Source organism: Heptranchias perlo, chromosome 1 (genome assembly GCF_035084215.1).
Source record: "Heptranchias perlo isolate sHepPer1 chromosome 1, sHepPer1.hap1, whole genome shotgun sequence".
NCBI classification, from domain to species: Eukaryota; Metazoa; Chordata; class Chondrichthyes; order Hexanchiformes; family Hexanchidae; genus Heptranchias; species Heptranchias perlo.
This window is the reverse complement of record NC_090325.1, coordinates 109,658,043-109,681,396: the sequence shown is the minus strand read 5'-3', so window position 1 is coordinate 109,681,396 and position 23,354 is coordinate 109,658,043. Positions and strand designations below refer to the sequence as shown.

Genomic DNA, 23,354 nt, shown 5'->3' with positions numbered 1-23,354 from the left:
ATGGTGACATCAAGTGACCTGGATATAGACAGAGCAAATAAAAACCGACTTTGGTGTCACAGCAGGCACCAATTATTACGCAATATGGACACTGCTATGAAACTCCTGGCCAGAGCAAAGAGGGATTTGTAATGCCAAGTTCATTCTGAAGTGGAGTCCATAAAAAGCATTCATCATTGTAAACAGATTCTAAGATTGAAATATGTTTAAAATGGTTAGGGTCTTTTGAGTGCTTACATCCAAAAGATAAATAAACTTCTTTAAAATACTTGGAAATGCTTACATTCTCTAAAACATCATTTCCATGAGCATTACATTTCTAAAATGCTAAAACATTGACAAATCTTGCAATAAATTTCTCTTCTATTTTTATTGAGAGAGGAAGAAGCTAAAGCCTTGTTAAATTTATCAATGTGGAACACAATCCAGAAATTCAAATGAAATGATTGCAAAACATGGGGTTTTATAAAGAGGAATGTCAGATTACCACTAGATTTATTTAAAATAAAAAGTAAATAAAAATTATAAAAATGGATCCAACAACAGTCTTGTTAATGAATAAATGATTAAAAATATTGCCATTGTAAATGACTAAGTCTTGCTTTCCATAGACAAGGTTTTGAGCTTAAGTATTGGAAGACACAACTTTTTGAGTAAAATGAAAAGGGAAAGTCATGAGTAGATTTCCACAATCTGAGATAAACCATTAAGGGTTCATGTTAATTATACAGTCTCTTTGATTTATGGTTGCTTTCGTAATCTGTTGATATTAGAATATTTTTACATCAAAGTAGCAAGGGATATTGCAAAACTCAACGCAAAGTTCAAAACCATAAATTCAGAAAAGTACAACAACCTCCATTTTTTGGAAAACAAAAGATTATTCCTTTTTCTCTTGGAGAGAGAGAGACCTTTTTGATACAAAAATATCTCCCAAAAAATCCCCTTCAAGTAAAAGAGGCCAGACTGTGTGAACAACATTACTCATTTAAACTTGACTAAATCTCCTTTTATCTTAGTCACTGGCACAGCTTTACCTTGCTTGGTCTTTTTTAAAAAAGACCAAGCAACATGAATGCAAAAGAGAATATTTATTTCAAGAAATTTTGGAATTTCAAACTTCCTGCTGCTTTATGTGCACGGCTGTTTTCTTAGTATGGAGGACACAGTTAACTATATATTTTATTTGTCAAATAAAATCATGCAGTCAGCTACCGAATCATACAAGGAGTTATTTTCATATAGTATATTAAAACTAAAATTTAAAGATTCAAAATTTTGCAAATATTGGCACCCTTTGCAAAAGCTATGTGATGGGAAAGAAGAACTGACAAATTATGTCAAAAAAGGAAGAAAAATCCAGTCGGAGGCATCAAATAGACTCTGTGAGCTAGTGCCACTGCAGTACTACACCACTTGCTCCAACTGATGTGGCAGCATTTGAACTTCGCCAGACATGAGGTGGATGCAAGGAAGGTTACCCTGATTGGCATACCAGGCCATTCTCCCCAGAGGATGGTGATGCACCCCACCTGGTAGGATCTGTGCCAGGCTCAACATTGTCTGCAGTACCAGGACACAGAAACAAAAGCAGAAGACCGCACATTTTAAGGAATCTGGCAAGGCAAGACTACCCAACAGTACTATATACCAGGTAGATGGGCCAAGATTCCATGCCATGAAGTATTGCCCGTCAAACTGTTCCATATTTACACACCAAGCGTTCACACGACCTTACAGCTCTATCCTCACTTCAGCAGGAAACAGCCAAGATACAATGTACAGTTGAAAGCATTGCCATATTCATATTTTCCATGAACTTCACACATCACAGTACTGAAACACAACTGAGTTGCATGTTCATTTACTGATATCTGTCAAGTACTCATACAAATTGCAGCATCTCAAGATGGACGTTCTGGCCTATCAAAACATGGAGGGGGCAGGGAAAGGTGAAGCAATAAGCTTAATAGTATCCTGCTCTTATGTCTTGAACCCTTTCTCACTCACTTCCACATAGGCATACAAACAACCACACAAACATCACACAGACTTTCAATTTTAGATCAGAGTTATTTTGACAATGAGATTAACCCAATTGAAATAAATGGGTTAACGCCAGTTATAACAACACTAAATTAAAACCACGGTATGTTGCTATGGGGCAGTGTGATCATAATATGATTGAATTTCATATGAGTTGGAGAGTGATGTAGTGAAGTCCGAAACTCAGGTCTTAAATTTATAAAAAGTCAATTACATAGGTATGAGAGGCGAGTTGGCTAAGGTAGATTGGGAAATCAGATTAAAAAATATGACGGTAGATAAGCAATGGTGAACACTTAAGAAATATTTCATAATTCTCAACGAATATACGTTCTCGGGGAATAAAAACTCCATGGGAAAAGTGATCCAATTGTGGCTAACTAGAGAAGTTAAGGATAGTATTAGATTAAAAGAGGCTTACAATGTTGCCAAAAAGAGTAGTAAGCATGAGGATTGGGAGGGTTTGAGAAATCAGCAAAGGATGACCAAGAAATTGATAAAAAGGGAGAAAATTGAATATGAGAGTTAACGAGCAAGAAATATAAAAAGATTGTTAGAGCTTCCACAAGTATGTAAAAAGGAAGAGATTAGCAAAAGTAATCATGGGTCTCTTAGAGGCAGAGAGGAGAAATTCTAATAGGAAATAAGGAAATTGCACAGACATTAAACAAATTGGATTGGAAAGTAGCAAATGTAACCCCGCTATTCAAGAAAGGAGGGAGAGAAAACAATGAACTATAGGCCAGTTAGCCTGACATCAGTGGTAGGGAAAATGCTAGAATCTATTATTAAAGACGTAGTAACAAGGCACTCAGAAAATCATAATATGATTAGGCAGAGTTAACACAGTTTTATGAAAGGGAAATTGTGTTTGATAAATCTATTAGAGTTTTTTGAGGTGTAATTAGTAGAGTAGATAAGAGGGAACGAGTGGATGTAGTATATTTGGATTTTCAAAAGGCATTCGATAAGGTGCCACACAAGAGGTTGTTACACAAGATTAGGGATCATGGGATTGGCACGGATTGAGGATTGGGTAACGGACAGAAAACAGAGAATAGGAATAAACAGGTCATTTTCGGGTTGGCGGGTTGTAACTAGTGGGGAGCCGCAAGGATCAGTGTTTGGGCCTTAGCTGTTTACAATTATATATCAATGACTTAGATGAGGGGACCGAATGCATCCAAGTTTGCTGACGATACAAAGCTAGGTGGGAAAGTAAGCTGTGAGGAGGACACAAAGCGGCTGCAAAGGGATATAGACAGATTAAGTAAGTGGGCGAGAAGGTGGCAGATGAAGTGTAATGGGGGAAATGTGAAATTATCTACTTTGGTAGGGAGAATAGAAAAGCAGAATATTTTTCAAAAGTTGAGAGACTAAGAAAAGAGGGATTTGGGTGTCCTTGTACACGAATCACAGAAAGTTAACATGCAGGTACAGCAAGCAAAGAGGAAGTCAAATAGCATGTTATACTCCAACCCCCTTGCAATATAGGCTAAGAGTAAGGAAGTCTTGCTGCAATTCGGAAGTCAAGTGGCATGTTATACTCCAAACCCCCTTGCAATAAAGGCTAAGAGTGAGGAAGTCTTGCTGCAATTATATACGGCTCTGGTGAGACCACATCTGGAGTACTGTGTACAGTTATGGTCTCCTTATCTAAGGAAGGTTGTACTTGCCTTAGAGGGGGTGCAACGAGGGTTAACTAGATTGATTCCTGGGATGAGAGGGTTGTTCTATGAGGAGAGATTGAATAGAAAGGGCCTATATACTCTGGAGTTTAGAAGAATGAGAGGTGATCTCATTGAAACATATAAAATTCTTAGGGGGCTTGACAGGGCAGATGCTGAGAGGCTCTTTCCCCTGGCTGGAAAGTCTAGAACTTGGGGTCATAGTCTCAAGGTAAGGGGTCCGCCATTTAGGACTGAGATGAGGAACAATTTCTTCACTCAGGACGGTTGTGAATCTTTGGAATTCTCTACCCCAGAGGGTTGTGGATGCTCAGTCATTGAGTATATTCAAGACTGAGATCGATAGATTTTTGAACACTAAGTGAATCAAGGGATATGGGGATAGGGCGGGAAAGTGGAGTTGCGGTAGAAGATCAGCCATGATCGTATTGAATGGCTGAGCAGGCTCGAGGGGCCGTATGGCCTACTCCTGCCCCTATATCTTTATTTTAGAGAAAGAATCATAGAATCTTACAAAGGTTACAGCACAGAAGGAGGCCATGCTGGCTCTATGCAAGAGCAATCCAGCTAGTCCCACTCCCCCGCCCTATCCCCGTAGTGCTGCAATTTTTTTCCTTTCAAGTATTTATCCACTTCCCTTTTGAAGGCCATGATTGAATCTGCCTCCACCACCCACTCTGGCAGTGCCTTCCAGTTCCTAACCACTCGCTGCGTAAAAAAGTTTTTCCTCATGTCATCTTTGGTTCTTTTGCCAATCACTTCAAATCTATGTCCTCTGGTTCTTGGCCCTAGCGCCAATGGGAACAGTTTCTCTCTATCTACTCTGTCTAGATCCTTCATGATTTTAAATAACTCAATCAAATCTCCTCTCAATCTTCTCTGTTCCAAGGAGAACAATCCCTGCTTCTCCAGTCTATCCACATAACTAAAGTCTATCATCCCCGGAATCATTCTAGTAAATCTCTTCTGCACCCTCTCTAAGGCCTTCACATCCTTCCTAAAGTGCACTGCCCAGAACTGGACACAATACTCCAGTTGTGGCCGAACCAGTGTTTTATAAAGGTATATCATGACTTCCTTGCTTTTGTACTTTATGCCTCTATTTATAAATGTAAGGAATCTTACAACACCAGGTTATAGTCCAACTGTTGGACTATAACCTGGTGTTGTAAGATTCCTTACATTTGTCAACCCCAGTCCATCACCGGCATCTCCACATCTATTTATAAAGCCCAGGATCCCGTATGCTTTTTTAACCGCTTTCTCAACCTGCCCTGCCACCTTCAAACATTTGTGCACATATACCCACAGATCTCTCTGCTCCTGTACCCCTTTTAGAATTGTGCCCTTTAGTTTATATTGCCTCTCCTCATTCTTCCTACCAAAATGTATCACCTCGCATTTTTCTGCGTTAAATTTCATCTGTCACGTGTCCGCCCATGCCACCAGCCTGTTTATATCCTCTTGAAGGCTATCACTATCCTCCTCACTGTTCACTACACTTCCAATTTTGTGTCATATAATGTTGCTATACTTGCCCTGTTTGAAAGTATGTCAAAAGAGCCAACATTTTTCTGTTATTGTGGTTCTGCAAGAACAGCCTGCCAAGAACAAGGCAGCACCACACAGGATCCTGCATTTCTCTTACCAGAATTTGCAAACATTAGTTGCGGCAGAGTGCACAGGTGAGAAGAATCAAATGATGGAGGCAAAGGAGGAGCAGGAATGTATTGGCCAGTGGGTCACAATGGTGTCATCTAGGATGCTCTGCATGCTTAAGAACCCTGCCACCTGGTTGACCTGATGTCTCCTTTTCATGGGGAAGGTGATAAATAAATGGGCTTTTAAACAAGGTCTCTTCTGCTGGCTTGATGCATCTGTGGGCAACCAACTGACTGATGTGACATATGTCACAAGTGGTAGCTTGGGATGATCTGGTGGCGTAAAAGTTTAATACAATAATGACCATTGCACCCACAGAGTGTTTCATGTGGTAGACACTGTTGGCGAGTCAGCTTCCAGGACATTGCATAGCTCAGTGACAGCCTCTTTTGTGAAATGGAGGCACTGAAGATAGACGTTTTCTGACAAGTCTTGGTCAGTAAATTCAGCTACTGCGGTAAGGACAGTTGTGTACATATAATGTGTGAGGTATGGTTGTGGCTGCTTTTCTTGTCCTCTCAAGAACTGCTCTTCCTCCACCATATCTAGGAGTGCCATCGGAACCCCCAGAGGAATTTTCAGCCTCAAGGTAAATGCCACAAATGCACAAGAGAAAGTAGCTCTAGGAGCAATAACATTCTGCAAATCTTACCAATCTAACTGCTGGCCTTTTTAAATTGTCTACCATCTTTTCTTGATCACCTAGCACCCCTGGATTCCCCTTTTATACTGGTAAGAACATGAATGTACGCCAACAAGGCAGAAATAGTGGAAAATGTCATATGACGTTACCACATTATTGCCACTGCATTTGTATGCGCTCACCCACAAATGGATGGCCGCTTCCCTGACTGCCAGAAATGATGGGGAAAAATAAGAAGGGCATTAAACTAGGTAGAGTTCAAGCGGAAAAGAACTCCTGCCCATTTTCTGTTTCTGTCTGCCCAATGTACATAGGTGCAAAGGGCTGTTGAAAGTGGAAGGTCCAGGCTCAAGTCTGTAAATGTTCTTTCTTATGGTACATTTAACTTGGGGCTTTTTCAATTTATAATAATGTCCTGTGGTTCTTATATTGTGGCTTTGTACCAATACCCTAACTGCATCGATGTTATGTATTTCTTTAATTATTTTAAAAAAGTTGAACTATGTCCCTCCATTAACCCTTTGGCTTACTAACTGGAATGAACCTACGAACAATGACGGACAGTGAAAGACCCTTTGGTCCATCCAGCCTGTCTCACACAACTGCAATGCCTTGTGCATCACAAAACAGAAACTCTGCACCCCACCTGAAAGCCATGTGATCTCCTGGAAGAGACGAAAAAAGATAAAAACTCAGGTCAATTTGGGAAATTCCTCCCCAACCGCACCCCCCGCCCCCCCCCCCCCACTCCGCTTTAGGCGATCGAAGCTAGTCCAGGAGATCACTCTGGCGTTGAATAATGATATGTAGTACCTACCTTTTGTACGATGTTATCTCCACCCCAGCCAGAAACAGGACGAGCTCTCGCTTGAAGGAATTCAGTGAATGGGCGTCCATTGCACGAGCGGCAGCCTGTTCCAGAGGTCCACTATTCTCTTGGACAAGAACCACTCCTGACATCTAACCTAGTTCTGGCCTTATATAACTTGAAATTTTGACCGCTGGTCCACCATAACCTATTTAGTTGAAACAAACTGTCTACTTGAACACAATCTTTCATCATCTTATAAACCTTGATCAAATTACCAGTAAGTCTACACTTCTCTAGAGTGTAGAGTCCCAATAGCTCACAAAATGACAAAAAATTAGACAGGCACTAAAGTTGGCAGAGATCCAGGGTTACAGATCTCCATCGCATTTCCTACTGCTGTCCAGAAAAGTTGAGCAGACAGCAGCAGAAATTTGAAGATGTTATTTTTAGTCTCACTTTTGGCAAGTTGCTATTTTTAATATAGACTCCAATATTTTTCCAACAATAGGGGCCCGAATTTAGCAGGCCTGCGGGTTCCCAGCGGGTGGTCCTCCGGGAGCGTGGTCAACACGCTCGGCGCAATTTGTGGGTTGCCCACGCGATCGTAGCAGGCAACCCACTAATAGGAATCAATTACCTGCTCCTCCGGGGTCCACGGCGCTGGCCTGCGCGTCGGTCGGGCTGCGCATGCGCAGTACGATCTGTCAGCTGGAGGCTCTCTAGTTAAAGGGGCAGTCCTCCACTGACAGATGCTGCAACCAATGGGACAAATTGCAGCATGGAGCAGCCCAGGGGGAAGGCTGCTCCCAGTTTAATGATGCCTCACCCCAGGTATCATCAGATGGGGTGAGGAGGAGGGGGAGGACACAGATCTTCCCCCCGGCGGGCGGGAGGAAGCGGCCTGCCTCTGCCACCAAGAAGGCCTGGCTCGAGGTGGCAGAGGGGGTCACCTGCGCCACCAACATATCGCCCACCTGCATACAGTGCAGGAGGCGCTGCAATGACCGCAGTAGGTCAGCCACAGTGAGAACACGAAGTCTTTCCCCTACACTCCGTCTGCCACAACACTGCCCCCACCCCACATCTCCTTCGGCACCGCCAACACTATTCTGTCACATCACCCTTCATACCCACTCACACCCCATCCTCATCTTACCTCCACCTACTCACCTCGCCAGTACTCACCCTGCCACTAACACGCAACCCACTCCTCATACAATCTCATTGCTCCATCCCATACTCACCCTCTCGTGCATCTCCCTCACGGCCAGCCTCACTCAACCTGCCACCACCTGTGCTGCAGCCACAGGGCATGCATCACATATGTGCAGTAGGCAGCGTAAGGCAAACGTCTCATGAGCATGAAGGGGGTGCACAAGGGTGTCTGAGGGTTTGTCATGGGTGTTACCCATATTGAATTTCAGAGCAACAAACAGCACACATTATATTGATACCACCACTGCCATGTCTCCGCGAATCCTGTCCGTTGTGTCCAATAATGCCCGCTCCTGGGTATCACTATGAGGACCCACCACTGATGCCACCCATCGTGTTACTGCAGAGTAGGTGCAGGTGTATTTGCAGGGCTCGTCCGCGCAGACGACTGAGAGACATCGGCGGTGTAGCCGGCTGCACCCTGGAAGGATGCGGAGGAGAAGGTGTGGAGGGCAGTGGTGACTTTGCCAGCGACAGGTAAGCAGTTGGTGCTGGGGCCAGCCAGGAGCAGCTCGGCATGAAAGAGGCTGCAGATCTCCACGACTACATGTCGAGCGAATCTGCGCCTCCCTGTGCACTGCTGCTCAGAGAGGTCCGGGGAGCTGCGCCTCGGTCTGTGGACCCTGTGGCGAGGGTAGTGCCCTCTGCGACGCGTCTCTCTCTGCGGTAGCCCTCCCTCCTGCTGTGCAGGTGGGCGTGCAACAACACCGTGTTGGGGGGATCCACGTCCCTGCGGCGGACGGCGTGGACTGCGAGGCTGCTGGTGCTGGTCATGCTCTTCGTCCTCCGAGGGTCTCCACACACCACCCAACTGGCAGGTGTTGGTCTGAGGGGTTGTGCAGGGTAGGTGTGTGGTTCCTCGGACTGGGGCTGCGGTTTCGTGTCGGTCTGTCCTCTGGCTTGGCGGGGGGTGGTGGAGGGCAGGGGTTGCCCTATGTGACGCGGTGGCCTCCTGCGTGGGTGAGGGCTCTCCCCCGTGGAGCGCACCTTGGCACCTGCCACAGGCTGCTGGCTGCAACACGCCTGGTTGGAGGGAGACTGTTTCCCCCAGTGTGGGAAACTCACTGCCTTGAACCTAAAATCCCACACTTCCTCTTTTGACAGCTGCTTCAGCTCATTAACTGACCACAACGAGCAAGGTAAGTACTCTCAAGTGGAACCCCGCTGGCTTTAATTGCCTGCGGGATTACCACCAGCGGGGCTTGCGCGCGCAGCCCCGCACGTCAGCGCGGTACCCGGAAGTGGCCGGGATTTCGTCGCGATCCGGTCACGTGACCGGAGATCGGGATTTTCGGGGCCACCCCGCTGGGAACCCGCCGGAAACACGCTCCTAAAATCGAGCCCTAGATGTCAAGCTAACAACCTATAAATCCTAGTATTATGCTTCTATCATTTTTAAAAAACACGAACATTTGCTTTTCTTCAACTATCTGGTACTACCCCTGTATTTAATGAACTAAAAAAAATGTCATTGCTTCCCCCTTACTTCACCTTAATTTCCTTAAGTCCTCTTGTCCATGTCACATCTGGTCCTGCTGCCTTGTGAAAACTGAAGAACTCCAACTTTTTAAGTAGTGATTTCATTATTGATCTTTATTTTCTCCATGAACTTGAATTACACTTTTCTTACAACCCCATGCCTTGTATTGTTTTAGATTATGATAACGTTAGTTGGAAAAAACATTTAAATTTTCTGGTATTTTTCTGCTTTCCCACTACCTCATCCCTCTTTAAAGGAGCCCATTTGTTTTATAATATTTTGTCTAAAATGAACAGGTCCAATAAAATCTCTTTTCAGACTTCCTACTGTCATTATGCTCATTCCAAATTTCTATTTTTAACCCAGATGGTGTTTTTAAAGGGTTTTTAAATTTTTTTTTTTCTGGATCACACTTTATCCAAAATTCCTTGAATTTTATAAACATTTATCTTTTCCCCAATACTATTTTAACTTCCCTTCTAGGTTTTTCTACTAACCTAAAAAATATCTGTTTGTTTTCCTTTTTTAGTATACTTTCCAATGTATTCCCCTAATTTTGGCTCCAATATCTTTAAAATCTTTGAAATTTAACATTCAGTATATTATATTCTTTCTACCTATCCTCCAAAAGATTAAATCTGACTTTGTAATGACTGGTTCTTAAGTATCCCTATATCTCTACCTTTTGGATATTTCAGGATCATTAAATGTTAAATCAAGGACAGCCTTTTGCAGTAGACAGTGAGAATTCAGCTCCATGAACTCACCTACTCCTTTCTCCAATTGATTGAGAAGTAGGCTAATCAAAATCATTCACAATTATCATAATCATTTCCTTAACACACTTTTTATTTGTTCAATTGAATACATATCAATTTACCAATCTTGCCGTGACAGCCTGTAGCAGTTCCCAGTTGCCTTTCTTTGGCAGTACAGATTTCCACTCTCACCAGCTCAGTTCTCGCTTTACGTAAAGTTAAATTTGATCTTTGTTTAACTTCCAAACTCTCTGATTTTAATTCATCCCTCATTTTATTCTTCTGTCCCTTCTAAGCATTTTAAATCCAGCTATTCTTATCCATCCTTCAGTTTTAACCATGGGCAAATATGCACAATCAGTTTTAAATTTTTTTAAATTATTCGTTCATGGGATGTGGGCGTCGCTGGCAAGGCCAGCCATTTATTGCCCATCCCTAATTGCCCTTGAGAAGGTGGTGGTGAGCCGCCTCCTTGAACCGCTGCAGTCCGTGTAGTGAAGGTTCTCCCACAGTGCTATTAGGTAGGGAGGTCCAGGATTTTGACCCACCGACGATGAAGGAATGCCGATATATTTCCAAGTCGGGATGGTGTGTGACTTGGTGGGGAACGTGCAGGTGGTGTTGTTCCCATGTGCCTGCTGCCCTTGTCCTTCTAGGTGGTAGAGGTCGCGGGTTTGGGAGGTGCTGTCGAAGAAGCCTTGGCGAGTTGCTGCAGTGCATCCTGTGGATGGTACAGACTGCAGCCACGGTGCGCCAGTGGTGGAGGGAATGAATGTTTAGGGTGGTGAATGGGGTGCCAATCAAGCAGGCTGCTTTGTCCTGGATGGTGTCGAGCTTCTTGAGTGTTGTTGCACTCGTCCAAGCAAGCGGAGAGTATTCAATCACACTCCTGACTTGCGCCTTGTAGATGGTGCAAAGGCTTTGGGGAGTCAGGAGGTGAGTCATTTGCCATAGAATACCCAGCCTCTGGCCTGCTCTTGTAGCCGCAATATTTATATGGCTGGTCCATTTAAGTTTCTGGTCAGTGGTGACCCCCAGGATGTTGATGGTGGGGGATTCGGCGATGGTAATGCCGTTGAATATCAAGGGGAGGTGGTTAGATTTTCTCTTGTTGGAGATGGTCATTGCCTGGCACGAATGTTACTTGCCCAAGCCTGGATGTTGTCCAGGTCTTGCTGCATGCGGGCACGGACTGCTTCATTATCTGAGGGGTTGTGAATGGAACTGAACACTGTGCAATCATCATCGAACATCCCCATTACTGACCTTATGATGGAGGGAAGGTCACTGATGAAGCAACTGAAGATGGTTGGGCCGAGGACACTGCCCTGAGGAACTCCTGCAGCAATGTCCTGGGGCTGAGATGATCGGCCTCCAACAACCACTACCATCTTCCTTTGTGCTGGTATGACTCCAGCCACTGGAGAGTTTTCCCCGGTTCCCATTGACTTCAATTTTACTAGGGCCCCTTGGTGCCACACTCGGTCAAATGCTGCCTTGATGTCAGGGGCAGTTACTCTCACCTCACCTCTGGAATTCAGCTCTTTTGTCCGTGTTTGGACCAAGGCTGTAATGAGCTCTGGAGCCGAGTGGTCCTGGCGGAACCCAAACTGAGCATCCGTGAGCAGGTTATTGGTGAGTAAGTGCCGCTTGATAGCACTGTTGATGATACTTCCATCACTTTGCTGATGATTGAGAGTAGACTGACGGGGTAGTAATTTGCCAGATTGGATTTGTCCTGTTTTTTGTGGACAGGACATACCTGGGCAATTTTCCACATTGTCGGGTAGATGCCAATGTTGTAGCTGTACTGGAACAGTTTGGCTAGAGGCACGGCTAGTTCTGGAGCACTACAGCTGGGATGTTGTCGGGGCCCACAGCCTTTGTTGTATCCAGTGCAGTCAGCTGTTTCTTGATATCACGTGGAGTGAATCGAATTGGCGAAGACTGGCTTCTGTCATGATGGGGATATCGGGAGGAGGCCGAGATGGATCATCCACTTGGCACTTCTGGCTGAAGATGGTTGCAAACGCTTCAGCCTTGTCTTTTGCAATCATGTGCTGGACTCTGCCATCATTAAGGATGGGGGTGTTTACAGAGCCTCCTCCTCCCGTTAGTTGTTTAACTGTCCACCACCATTCACGACTGGATGTGGCAGGACTGCAGAGTTTTGATCTGATCCGTTGGTTGTGGAATAGTTTAGCTGTCAATAGCATGTTGCTTCCGCTGTTCAGCATGCAAGTAATCCTGTGTTGTAGCTTTACCAGGTTGGTTATTTTTAGGTACGCTTGGTGCTGCTCCTGGCATGCTCTTCTACACTCCTCATTGAACCAAGGTTGATCCCCTGGCTTGTTGGTAATGGTAGAATGAGGAATATGCCGGGTCATGAGGTTACAGATTGTGCTGGAATACAAATCTGCTGCTGCTGATGGCCCACAGCGCCTCATGGATGCCCAATTTTGAGCTGACCATAAGAGATAGGAGCAGGAGTAGGCCATTCAGCCCCTCGAGCCTGCTCCACCATTTAACGAGATCATGGCTAATCTGATTTTTACCTCAACTCCACTTTCCCGCCCTTTCCCCATATCCTTCGATTCCCTTGCTGATCAAAAATTTGTCTTACTCAGCCTTGAATGTATTCAATGACTCAGCCTCCACAGCTTTTTGGGGTAAAGAATTCCAAAGATTCACGACTCTCTGGGAGAAGAAATTCTCCGCAATTCCGTCTTAAACGGGTGACCCCTTATTCCGAGACTAAGCCCCCTAGTTTTAGATTCCCCCATGAGGGGTAACATCCTCTCAGCATCTACCCTATCGAGTCCCCTCAGAATCTTGTGTGTTGCAATAAGATCTCCTCTCAGTCTTCTAAACTCCAATGAGTATAGACCCAACCGGTTCAATCTTTCCTCATAAGGCAACCCTTCCATACTCGGAATCAACCTAGTGAACCTTCTCTGAACTGCCTCCAATGTAAGTCTGTCCTTCCTTAGATACGGGCACCAGAACTGTACGCAGTACTCCAGGTGTGGTCTCACCAGCACCCTGTACAGTTGTAGCATGACTTCCCTGCTTTTATACTCCATCCCCCGAGAAATAAAGGCCAATATTCCGTTTGCCTTCCGGATTATCTGCTGCACCTGTATGTTAACTTTTTTTGTTTCATGTATGAGGTCAACCAGATCACTCTGTACCGCAGCATTTTGTAGTATTTCTCCATTCAAATAATATTTCGCTTTTTTATTTTTCCTCCCAAAGTGGATGACTTCACATTTTCCCACATTATATGCCATCTGCCAAATTTTTGCCCATTCGCTTAATCTGTCAATATCTCTTTGCAGGCACTTTGTGTCCTCATCGCAACTTGCTTTTCCAGCTGCTAGATCTGTTCTGAATCTATCTCATTTAGCACGGTGGTAGTGCCACACAACATCTTGGATAGTGTCCTCAATGCGAAGACGGGACTTCGTCTCTATGAGGACTGTGCGGTGGTCACTCCTACCAATGCTGTCATGGACAGATGCATCTGCGACAGGTAGATTGGTGAGGACGAGGTTAAGCAGGTCAAGTAGGTTTTTCCCTCGTGTTGGTTCGCTCACCACCTGCCACAGACCCAGTCTGGCAACTATGTCCTTAAGGACTCGGCCAGCTCGGTCAGTCGTGGTGCTACCGAGCCACTCTTGGTGATGGACATTGAAGTTCCCCACCCAGAGTACATTCTGTGACCTTGCTACCCTCAGTGCTTCCTTCAAATGGTGCTCAACATGGAGGAGGACTGATCCATCAGCTGAAGGAGGGCAGTAGGTGGTAATCAGCAGGAGGTTTCCTTGCCCATGTTTGACCTGATGCCATGAGATTTCATGGGGGCCGGAGTCAATGTTGAGGACTCCCAGGGCGACTCCCTCCTGACTTTTAAGCATCCTAGTGAACATATAGAATTTTGACATTCCCCCCACCCCCCCCAAAACCACACATTAAAACAGTATGTATTTCCCAAATTGTGTAGAACAGCAATTATGCCATGTGATCAGAGTGATCTTGAAGCAATATTGATCTGCGTCGTTCTCAAAAATAATCAATGACTGAATGTTGCAACTGAATAGAGGGCAGTAGCCTGGTCAACATTTATCCCTCAACCAACACCTAAAACAGATTATCTGGTCGTTTATTTCTTCGCTGTTTGTGGAACCTTGCTGTGTGCAAATTGGCTGCCGTGTTTCCTCCATTACAGCAGTGACTACATTGGCTGTAAAGTGCTTTGGGACATCCGGAGCACGTGAAAGGCACTGTATAAATGAAAGTCTTTCTTTCCTTTTCCGTTCAGTACTAACAATTTAGTTAAAAGTTAAACTATTAATAAAGAAAGCTCACATTCCCATTGGTATCTCAGGAATACTATCCCTCTAGTAAAAGTATAGTTTGGCAGTGGCTATGAATGGCACATGATATGAAGATGGACTTTTGCCTTTTATATTAACCTAAGTTTTGCTAAATGAGTTTAAAGTGTCCAAGCACTGGAAAGTAGCTAACATAACACCAATGTTTAAAAAGGGACATGGATGACTTAAGGAACTACAGGCCAATAAGTCTAACATCTGTGTGGATAAAGTATTAGATGGCATACCTGGACAGGTATATACTGTTAAGAGGAAGTCAGCATCAATTTATGGGAAGGAGAATCTTGCCTAACAAATTTACTGGTGTTCTCCAACAAAATGTATGTGATTTTTTTGATTTCAGCAAGACTTTAGATACCATGACACAAAGCAATTAGTCTACAAACTAGGAAGTCAATTTAGAATTAGCCACTTTAGGCAGAGGGCAGTGAACATTTGGAACAAACTACCCAGGAGGCTGGTAGTGAGTAAGAATTAGATAGATATTTGAGGGAGAGGCCAATTGAGCGGCATTAATTTTTGGCATCGGGCAGTTGGATTGTTTCCATTCCTGTTAGGGTGGAGGACTATAAAAGCGGTGGGAAAAGATTCCTTCAGAATGAGGTTGGGGCATGTACAGTAAGTGGCAGACAGCTCTTGGTCAAAGATTTTTCATTTAAATTGCTCAGTAGAAAGTCTCCATTGTCTGAATCATTTCCCCTCTCACAGATGAGTGCTGCTGATTCACTTTGTGGATGGTGACCTGCAGGTCCTCCTGAACGAAATTAAGGGAAGGCAGCTTCTGAGCTCCCCCACATCCCAGCCCTCACTTGCAGCCAGGAGGCGGGCACAGACTGAGGTGGCAGAGGCACTGAGCGCCACATCCATAGTCCCCAGGATGGCGGAGCAATGGCACAAGAAACTCATGATCTGACCATAGCAGTGAAGGTAAGACACTCATCATGCTCTCCCTTGCTCACTGTGAGCACTATGCTCATGTCTCTGGAGGCAGAACTCGTTGATCTGTGACCTTGCAGCAAAAGCCCCAGAAAAGATACAACATGGTTGCACCTTCAGTTGTTCCACACATTCAAATGACTGCATGCCTAATTATTCTCTTTGCATGACAAGCTGGTGCACAACACCCGGAAGAGGATAAGGAATGGGATCCCAAACTTCCGCTCTTTGACCCCTCAAGGTGAAAGTGCTGAAGGTCTTGGGCTGCTGCACCACTGTGGCCGCGGTGGAGACTGAGGTGTGGGAGGGGGGATTCTAGAGCCAGTTGAGTGCCTGTCCGCTTGCTATATTTCAATTCTCCAGGACAGATAGCCTTACCCCCTTTCCCCACCATGGGGTATCCTAGCATTAGCAAAGGCAACCATTCCAAACCTCTGGTTTTCTTCCTACAGGTCATTCATGGCGCTGGAAGGCAGTCACTGTGGAGGGGGGGGGGAAATGAGAGCCGAGGAGGGGGGAAATGAGAGCCGAGGAGGAGGAGGAGGAGGAGGAGGGGGAGCAGCTTCAGGAGAAGCTGGAGAACACATGTAACTTGTCTCCATTGAGCTGCCAGATGAGGGGGCGATGGAAAGCCAGAACCACACCCTACATACCCACCCCCAGAGTCAGTCGGCTTTCCTTAACCAGGTGATCGCTTGCACTGGTACCTCAAGGCCAGGTGAGCTCTCCAACAAAACATTTTCGGGGATCATGGAGATTCTTGAGGAGGTAGAAGATGCCACCACCTCTCTGGTTAGAAGGCAGCCACGGACTGGATGAGCTGGCTGCAAGCCTGAAGAGATGCCTGCTGGCGGAGCATCAAAGGAGCATGAGGACTCTGGGATTTATCAGCAGCAACATAGAGCTTCTTGTGGTGTGGTCTCTGAGTCTGCAGTCATGCTGAGCACCAACATCACACAGGCAATGTTAGAGATACAAAAAACAATGCAGGACATGCAGCAGGTCCCCTGGCAAGGGACGACGAGGGAGCAGTCGTTGCTTCCAAAGTTGATGACTGGGTCGCAAATCAAGACTGCAGTGGAAGGGCGGCAGGTACAGTCCAAAGAGCCTACTGCTGCCACCTCTCCGGGTACCACATGGCGGGCTGCACGAAGCAGCTCTGGATCTCCCTCCAGGGACACAGCCAGCAATAGCCCTGGTCCAGGAGCATGGACCAAACACAGTCCCACGACTCATCAGCCCGACATCTTTCTACTATGCCCAACCTTTCCAGTCCCGATTTTACTGGAACGCAGCACGGTGGAGCAGCTAGCCAAAGTGCTCGTCTAGGCGCCGGGGTCAAGCGGGATGCCAAGAAGGAATATGGGGGAATTTAATTCCTGTATCTACTACCTCCTCTGGTCGAGGGGTGGGGGAGTTGCCTAGTTGGAAGATTGTGATCATCACTTATGTCCCGCTTGTTCGATAATTTTGAACTGTTATTGCTGCTAAGTAGCTCCACATGTACGCTGATGACACCTCACCACCACTTCTCTCCACCCCTCCGCCACCTTTGATTTGTCACGCTGCTTGTCTGACATCCAGTATTGGATGAACAGAGATTTCCTCCAATTAATTATTGGGAAGACCGAAGCTATTGTCTCCAGTCCTTGCCACTGACTCCATCCCTTTCCCTGGTCACTGTCTGAGGCTGAACCAGATTATTCGCAACCATGGTTTCCTATTTGACTCTGACCTGAGCTTCCGATCCCACATCCTCTCCATCACAAAGACTGCCTATTTCCACATTTGTAACATCTCCTGTCTCCGCCCCTGCCTCAGCTCATCTGCTGCTGAAACCCTCAACTACGCTGTTGCTACCTCTAGACTTGACCATGCCAATGCTCTCCTGGCCGGCCTCCCATCTTGTACCCTCCATAAACTTGAACTCATCCAAAACTCCGCTGCCCGTATCCTAACTCACACCAAGTCCCATTCATCCATCACCCCAGAGCTCGCTAACCTATATTGGCTCCCGGTTCGGCAACTCCTCTATTTTAAAATTCTCATCCTAGTTTTCAAATCCCTCCATGGCCTCACCACTCCCCATCTCTGTAACCTCCTCCAGCCCAACAACCCTCAGAGATCTCTGCGCTCTTCCCATTCTGGCCTCTTCTGCATCACCAATTTTCTTTGCCCCATTGTTGGTGGCAGTGCCTTCAACTGCCTAGGCCCTAAGTTCTGGAAATCCCCCCCCCAAACCTCTTCAAATCTCTACCTCTCTCTCTCCTCCTTTAAATCACTCCTTAAAACCTACCTCTTTGAACAAGCTTTTGGTCACCTGTTCTAATATCTGTGTGGCTCAGTGTCAAATTGTTTGATAATCACTCCTGTGAAGCGCCTTGGGATGTTTTACGACATTAAAAAAGTGCTATATAAATGCAAATTGTTGTAGTAAGTAAAAGCTCTTTGATTCAAGAGGTAAAGCTTTATTTAAATTTGTCAAAGTTTGCCATAGTTGTAACATTTGCTAAATTTTACATACGTTTCTTATGTTCTTAAGTTTAATTCAGGTTTCCATAAGAAACAGGGGCAGGAGTCGGTCATACGGCCTTCTAGCCTTAGTGTCCAAAAATCTAATGATCTCAGTCTTGAATATACTCAATGACTGAGCATCAACAGCCCTCTGCGCTAGAGAATTCCAAAGATTCACAACCCTCTCAGTGAAGAAATTCCTCCTCATCTCAGTCCTAAATGGCCAACCCCTTATCCTGATACTGTGCCCCTAGTTCTAGAATCTCTAGCCAGGGGAAACAGCCTCTCAGCATCGACCCTATCAAGCCCTCTAAGAATTTTATGTTTCAACAAGATCAACTTTCATTCTTCTAAACTCCAGAGAATATAGGCCCATTTTACTCAATCTCATTGCACAACCCAGGAATCAATCTAGTGAACTTTCATTGCACCACCTCTAAGGCAAGTATATGCTTCCTTAGGTAAGGAGACCAAAACTGTACACAGTACTTCAGGTGTGGTCTCACCAAAACCCTGTACAATTGTAGTAAGACCTCCTTATTCTTATACTCCAATCCCCTTTCAATAAAGGCTTCCAGCAGTTCCTAATATTGTTTAATGTTCATTAAAGGTTTATCATTGTAAGTGAGTTCTTTTTAAAAATTTGAAGAACTAACAGTACCATAAAACACTTTGTAATTAAACTACTTTTGAGTCTAGTTAAGGTTTATTGGAGTTTCTGAAGAATTTGTTCAAATGTCAAAGTAGAATTTAACTCTTTCACGAAACATTTGTAATTATGTTAAAATTTGTAAAGTTTACTTACTAATGGTATGAAACATCTTTTGTAATAAAACAGTGTTTGAAGTTAAAGAAAGCTGTCTGACCCTTCTTCTGGTTGTGACCTCTGCAGGTAGGCACTCATTGGGTAAAGACCTGCACCATAAGCTGCCCTCTGACCCCCCCCCGCCCCCTCGAAGAGACGACACCTGCGTGTTTTGATGGGTGTGGCCAAGAATTAGAAATATCAAGAAAGTGCAGAGATTTGGCCCAGATTTCCTTAGGAATTTGCACTTTACAGCACAGGGACCTTTGAACGGTGCAAAAAAAGTAGATATATGGAGTACGTGACTTATACCATTAATTATGCCACTCCATATTTTCCTGGCACTTCTGCACTGACTGTAGCTGTCCCTATCCATCTGTACTTGGGCATCAGGAGTTACTGACAGCATTGGAGGTGTTGGAACCTGGCCGAGGAATAGTGTATCTGGAGGCTTCATTTCCCCAAGGAAGTAATCCAAGAGCTGTGACATGTTGCAATACATGCATACAGGTTCATCCTATAAGTAATTTTCTCGTCTGAATATTAGACTTAGACTTAGAATTACAAAGTGTGGGTCGGCATAAAGGAATAACTGGCCAGACCAATCTGAGCCTGATTACAGGTCAGTTCTTCTGCCAGAGAGCACCAAAATTGGCAGAGGAGATGGCAAAACAGGGTTTGACAGGTATTTTAACATTGAAACCTAACTTTTGTTTGTATTGAAGGCATTTAACCTCAAGTGAATGGCATACACCGTTAATTTGAACTGTTGTTACAAAGTTCCCCATGGGCCCTGCACCTCTGAGGGAGAGCGGTCTGTGCCCAGACTTCTGTCAATGCTTTCTGTGGCTTCCTATAAAGTAGCACATGATAATAACCCAGCAGCAACACCCAATTCAATTTTCTCTCCAGCATAAAGATGCCAAGACTCATTCAATACTGAGCCAAGATGGGAGATTAAATCTGTATCCTCCCAGTAACTGCCTCTGCATATTACTGCTCCACAGTGCAGTATCACCGTGTAAAGTTGACCTGAATTTCAGACATCAGATATTGGAATCTGCAGTTGAAGAACAAAAAGAAAAAAAATGGATTTTAGAATGTTTATGCAGAGAAACACCTTGTATTTTTTCCTACTACCTGGTAAAATCTCCCTTGTCATTTCCCCCCCCCCCTTCTCCCAAAAAGTCAGGGACTCACTAACAATACAATTTAAATTACTACTTATCTTCATTCCCCTAAAAGGCATTGCTTAAAAAAATATTAGCAGGGTTTAGGCAACACACTGGTCTTGGCAGCTTCCATCAGAGTCAGATACTGTTACAAAAGCAAATATAGGGAGTTTATTAAACCCATCTTTATGTAACACTTTACACTAGAATAGAGTCACTACAGTTTTACAGTACATTATGCAAATACCCACTAGGATGAATTTTGCACAAATGCTTGAATGCAAATCCATTAGCTTACCCAAATCTAAGATGACAAAGTAATGTTGCTCTTATTTAAATTTTAAAAATAGGGAGCTCATTTAAAAAAAAATCACAAGATTAGTAAATTATTACCAAAAGCATACTGCCCCTTTAAATCATTGCAGTATCATACTAAATCATAATAATTAAGTTTACCACCTTTTGCATAGTCCAAAACTGCAGGAGGCAGAATAGGGCAAACCAGCAAAAGGAACACAGTTTGGGTTCTAATGTTTTCTTTGATAACCATATTCCAAACCACAGAAACATTTCACTACACTGAAAAACATGGACTTGAATTGTAGAAAATAGATTTTAGTGTCCTGGTTTATGTTCTTGAAACTCCCAGGCAGCCCACTTTAAAAAAAAGTGGCCAGTCCAAAACCAGACAGGTGACAATAACAATGTACACCTAACAACTCACCTCATTTTGGGGGCAACATTCTAATTTCGATACATTCACATCCATACCCTCAAATATATATGATGTGGAGATGCCGGTGATGGACTGGGGTGGACAAATGTAAGGAATCTTACAACACCAGGTTATAGTCCAACAAATTTATTTTAAAATCACAAGCTTTCGGAGATTATCCCCTTCGTCAGAATTTGTTGGACTATAACTTGGTGTTGTAAGATTCCTTACTCAAATATATATATAGCATTACTTACTTTTCTGGACATATTTTGTATGAAGAATAAATGAAGTGCGACAACCTCTAGTATTGGTACAGCTAAATAAGAAATCACTAGTTTCTCATTATTGCAGAATAAACGACATCATAATACGAGAAAGAAATGATTCAGCACTTAAAAGATCTGATAACAGAAGCAACATGAAATAAAAGCAGACAACACTGGAAAGGGTGGGTCGGCCATTACCTGCGGAGAGAGCGCACACCACGGGTCACCCACCCCAGCTCTGGCACACAAACCGTTAAAACTCCTATTTATTTTGTTTTCCCACGGCGCGCGATTAGTACGCGTTCTCACACGTGCTGTTGACGTCAATGCAAATAAAACGAGGGGTATCTAGAAACAGCGAGACACAAAAAAAAGAAACGCGCACGCGCGACAAGCAAAATAGGACACGGACTGCAAGGGAGGGGAGCCTGGAAACAGGAGGGGAAAGGTCAGGACAGGGAGAGGTTGTGGGATCTCATGAGGGGTTCCGGCAGTGAGAGAGGGAGAGAGTGAGAGAGGGGAGAGTCAGCCCGTCAGTCAGGGACTGGGCGGCGGGCATCTTTTTACATGAAAGAGTCAACATATTATAGGGTGCCCCGGTGAGAAATAAAACGTACCCGCCTGCGCTACTGGGGTGAAAGCCGCCATGAGCTCCCCCTGCCGGTGTTAACAGCCGGACTCGGCCCCCGATCCCGATCCCGATCCCCGGCCCGTCCATCCACAAACACACACGTTATAAATGGGCGATTACGGGTTCGGGTTATTACAGACCACGGCCAACAGCGCCCTGGGCGGGGGCGGTGTTTACCGATGCCCCAGGTCGGTATTGGTGGCGGCCACGTCCTGCCCTTCACCCTCTTTGTTACCCTCCCCCTCCAGCGGCCGGGCTGCTGCTGCCGCTGCCGCTGCCGCCGGCGCCGCCTCCTCCTCCGCCTCTTTGTTTTTCCCACCAGTCACCCCGGCTCCACACGCCAGTCCTATTATGCAGGATGATGACCTTCTGATGCCGGACAGGACGACGACGACGACAGGCATCATCACTGCTGCCAACAGCGCGAACGGAACCCGCAGCAGTGCCGCCCCGACGCCGGCTCCAACCTTGGCATCAGCCCCGGCTACAGGCTCTGCCATCCGGCCGGCATCCGCGCAAAACGACGGCAGAAGCGATCAGGAGGAGGAGGAGGAGGAGGACGACGACAAGTGTTCGGATATCCTGACCAAACGGAGCCATCCGCCGCCGTTGCCGCCGCCGCCGTCTCCTCAGCACCGGGGCTGTCACTTCCAGCCTGCCACCGCCGAAGAGCCGCAGCACCACTACCGCCGGCAGCAGCAGGAGGAGGAGGAGGAGGAGGGAAGAGGAGGAGGAGACAGGGACGCGCTCGCCTCTGCCGATGCCTCTGCTGTTGCCGCCGCTGTGAACCTTGCAGATCGCAGCCACCTCCGAGGGCAGAGGATGATGGAGTCTCCCGGTAACATGACGGCGGCCAATGGCGGCGGCGGCGGCGGCGGGGGGATCGGGATGTTACCGGGGCTCGGCGCCGGCTTTCAACAACAGCAGCAGCAGCAGCAACAGTTCCACCATCACCAGGACCCCAGCCCCAGCGGAGGAGGAGTCGGCGCCGGCGGCAGCGGCAGCAGCAGCAGCGGCAGCAGCAGCAGCAACGGCTCCTCTCCTTCTCCCATCGCTGCTCTCACCGGCTTCGGCACCGCCTGGTCCCCGGCAACCGCCGGTCAGATGAGCACTTCACCGGGATCCGGAGGCGGTGTTAATACCCCGGGATTCTCCGCCGGCCTGGGACCGGGACCGGGACCGGGACCCGGACCCTGTCCCGTGCCCAGCCCCGCTGAAGACAGCTTCTTCCACGGCATCCCGTCCATCAACGGCACGGTCCTCTTCCAGACTGTCGCTGCGGCCACGGCCGGGATGAGCCACGGCTTCGGGGGCACCTTCTCCGCTTTACCTCAGCAGCAGCAGCAGCAGCAGCAGCAGAACCGGCGGTCACCCGTCGGCCTTCAGCAGCATCACCACCACCATCACCATCACCCCCAGCACCAACACCAGGCCTCCTTCCCTCACCAGAGGAACACCTACAACCACCACCAGGTAAGGGCAATGGAGCGCAGCCCCCCGGGCACCCTCCTCCTCCTCCTCCTCCTCCTCAGGAGCACCGACTGTGCGGACCGGCTCCCGGTGCCCCTCGATGTCCCGGTCCCGGTCCCGGTCCCGGGCCGTCTCCACACGCCTT

General features: G+C 46.1%; 1 protein-coding gene and 1 long non-coding RNA gene across 5 annotated transcripts in view; one reads left to right on the top strand and one right to left on the bottom strand.

The window, feature by feature from the left end:
• Positions 1-18,080: 18,080 nt before the first annotated feature.
• Positions 18,081-23,074, bottom strand: LOC137324848 (uncharacterized). Of its 3 annotated transcripts, none has more exons than XR_010963731.1 (2): positions 21,307-23,074; positions 18,081-20,012 (listed from the first exon to the last, which is right to left on the bottom strand). It is a non-coding gene; the product is annotated as an uncharacterized lncRNA (long non-coding RNA). The 3 variants fall into 3 exon arrangements; XR_010963738.1 differs by having other exon boundaries at positions 21,726-23,074; XR_010963732.1 differs by having other exon boundaries at positions 22,106-23,074.
• LOC137324823 (cytoplasmic polyadenylation element-binding protein 2-like) overlaps positions 22,039-23,354 on the top strand; it is a 117,139-nt gene continuing 115,823 nt past the window's right edge. For both annotated transcript variants that reach the window (XM_067989560.1, XM_067989552.1), the window contains exon 1: positions 22,039-23,212. In XM_067989560.1, coding sequence (XP_067845661.1) covers positions 22,091-23,212 — 1,122 coding nt within the window. In that variant the 5' untranslated portion in view covers positions 22,039-22,090. The remainder of the gene's footprint in view (positions 23,213-23,354) is intronic.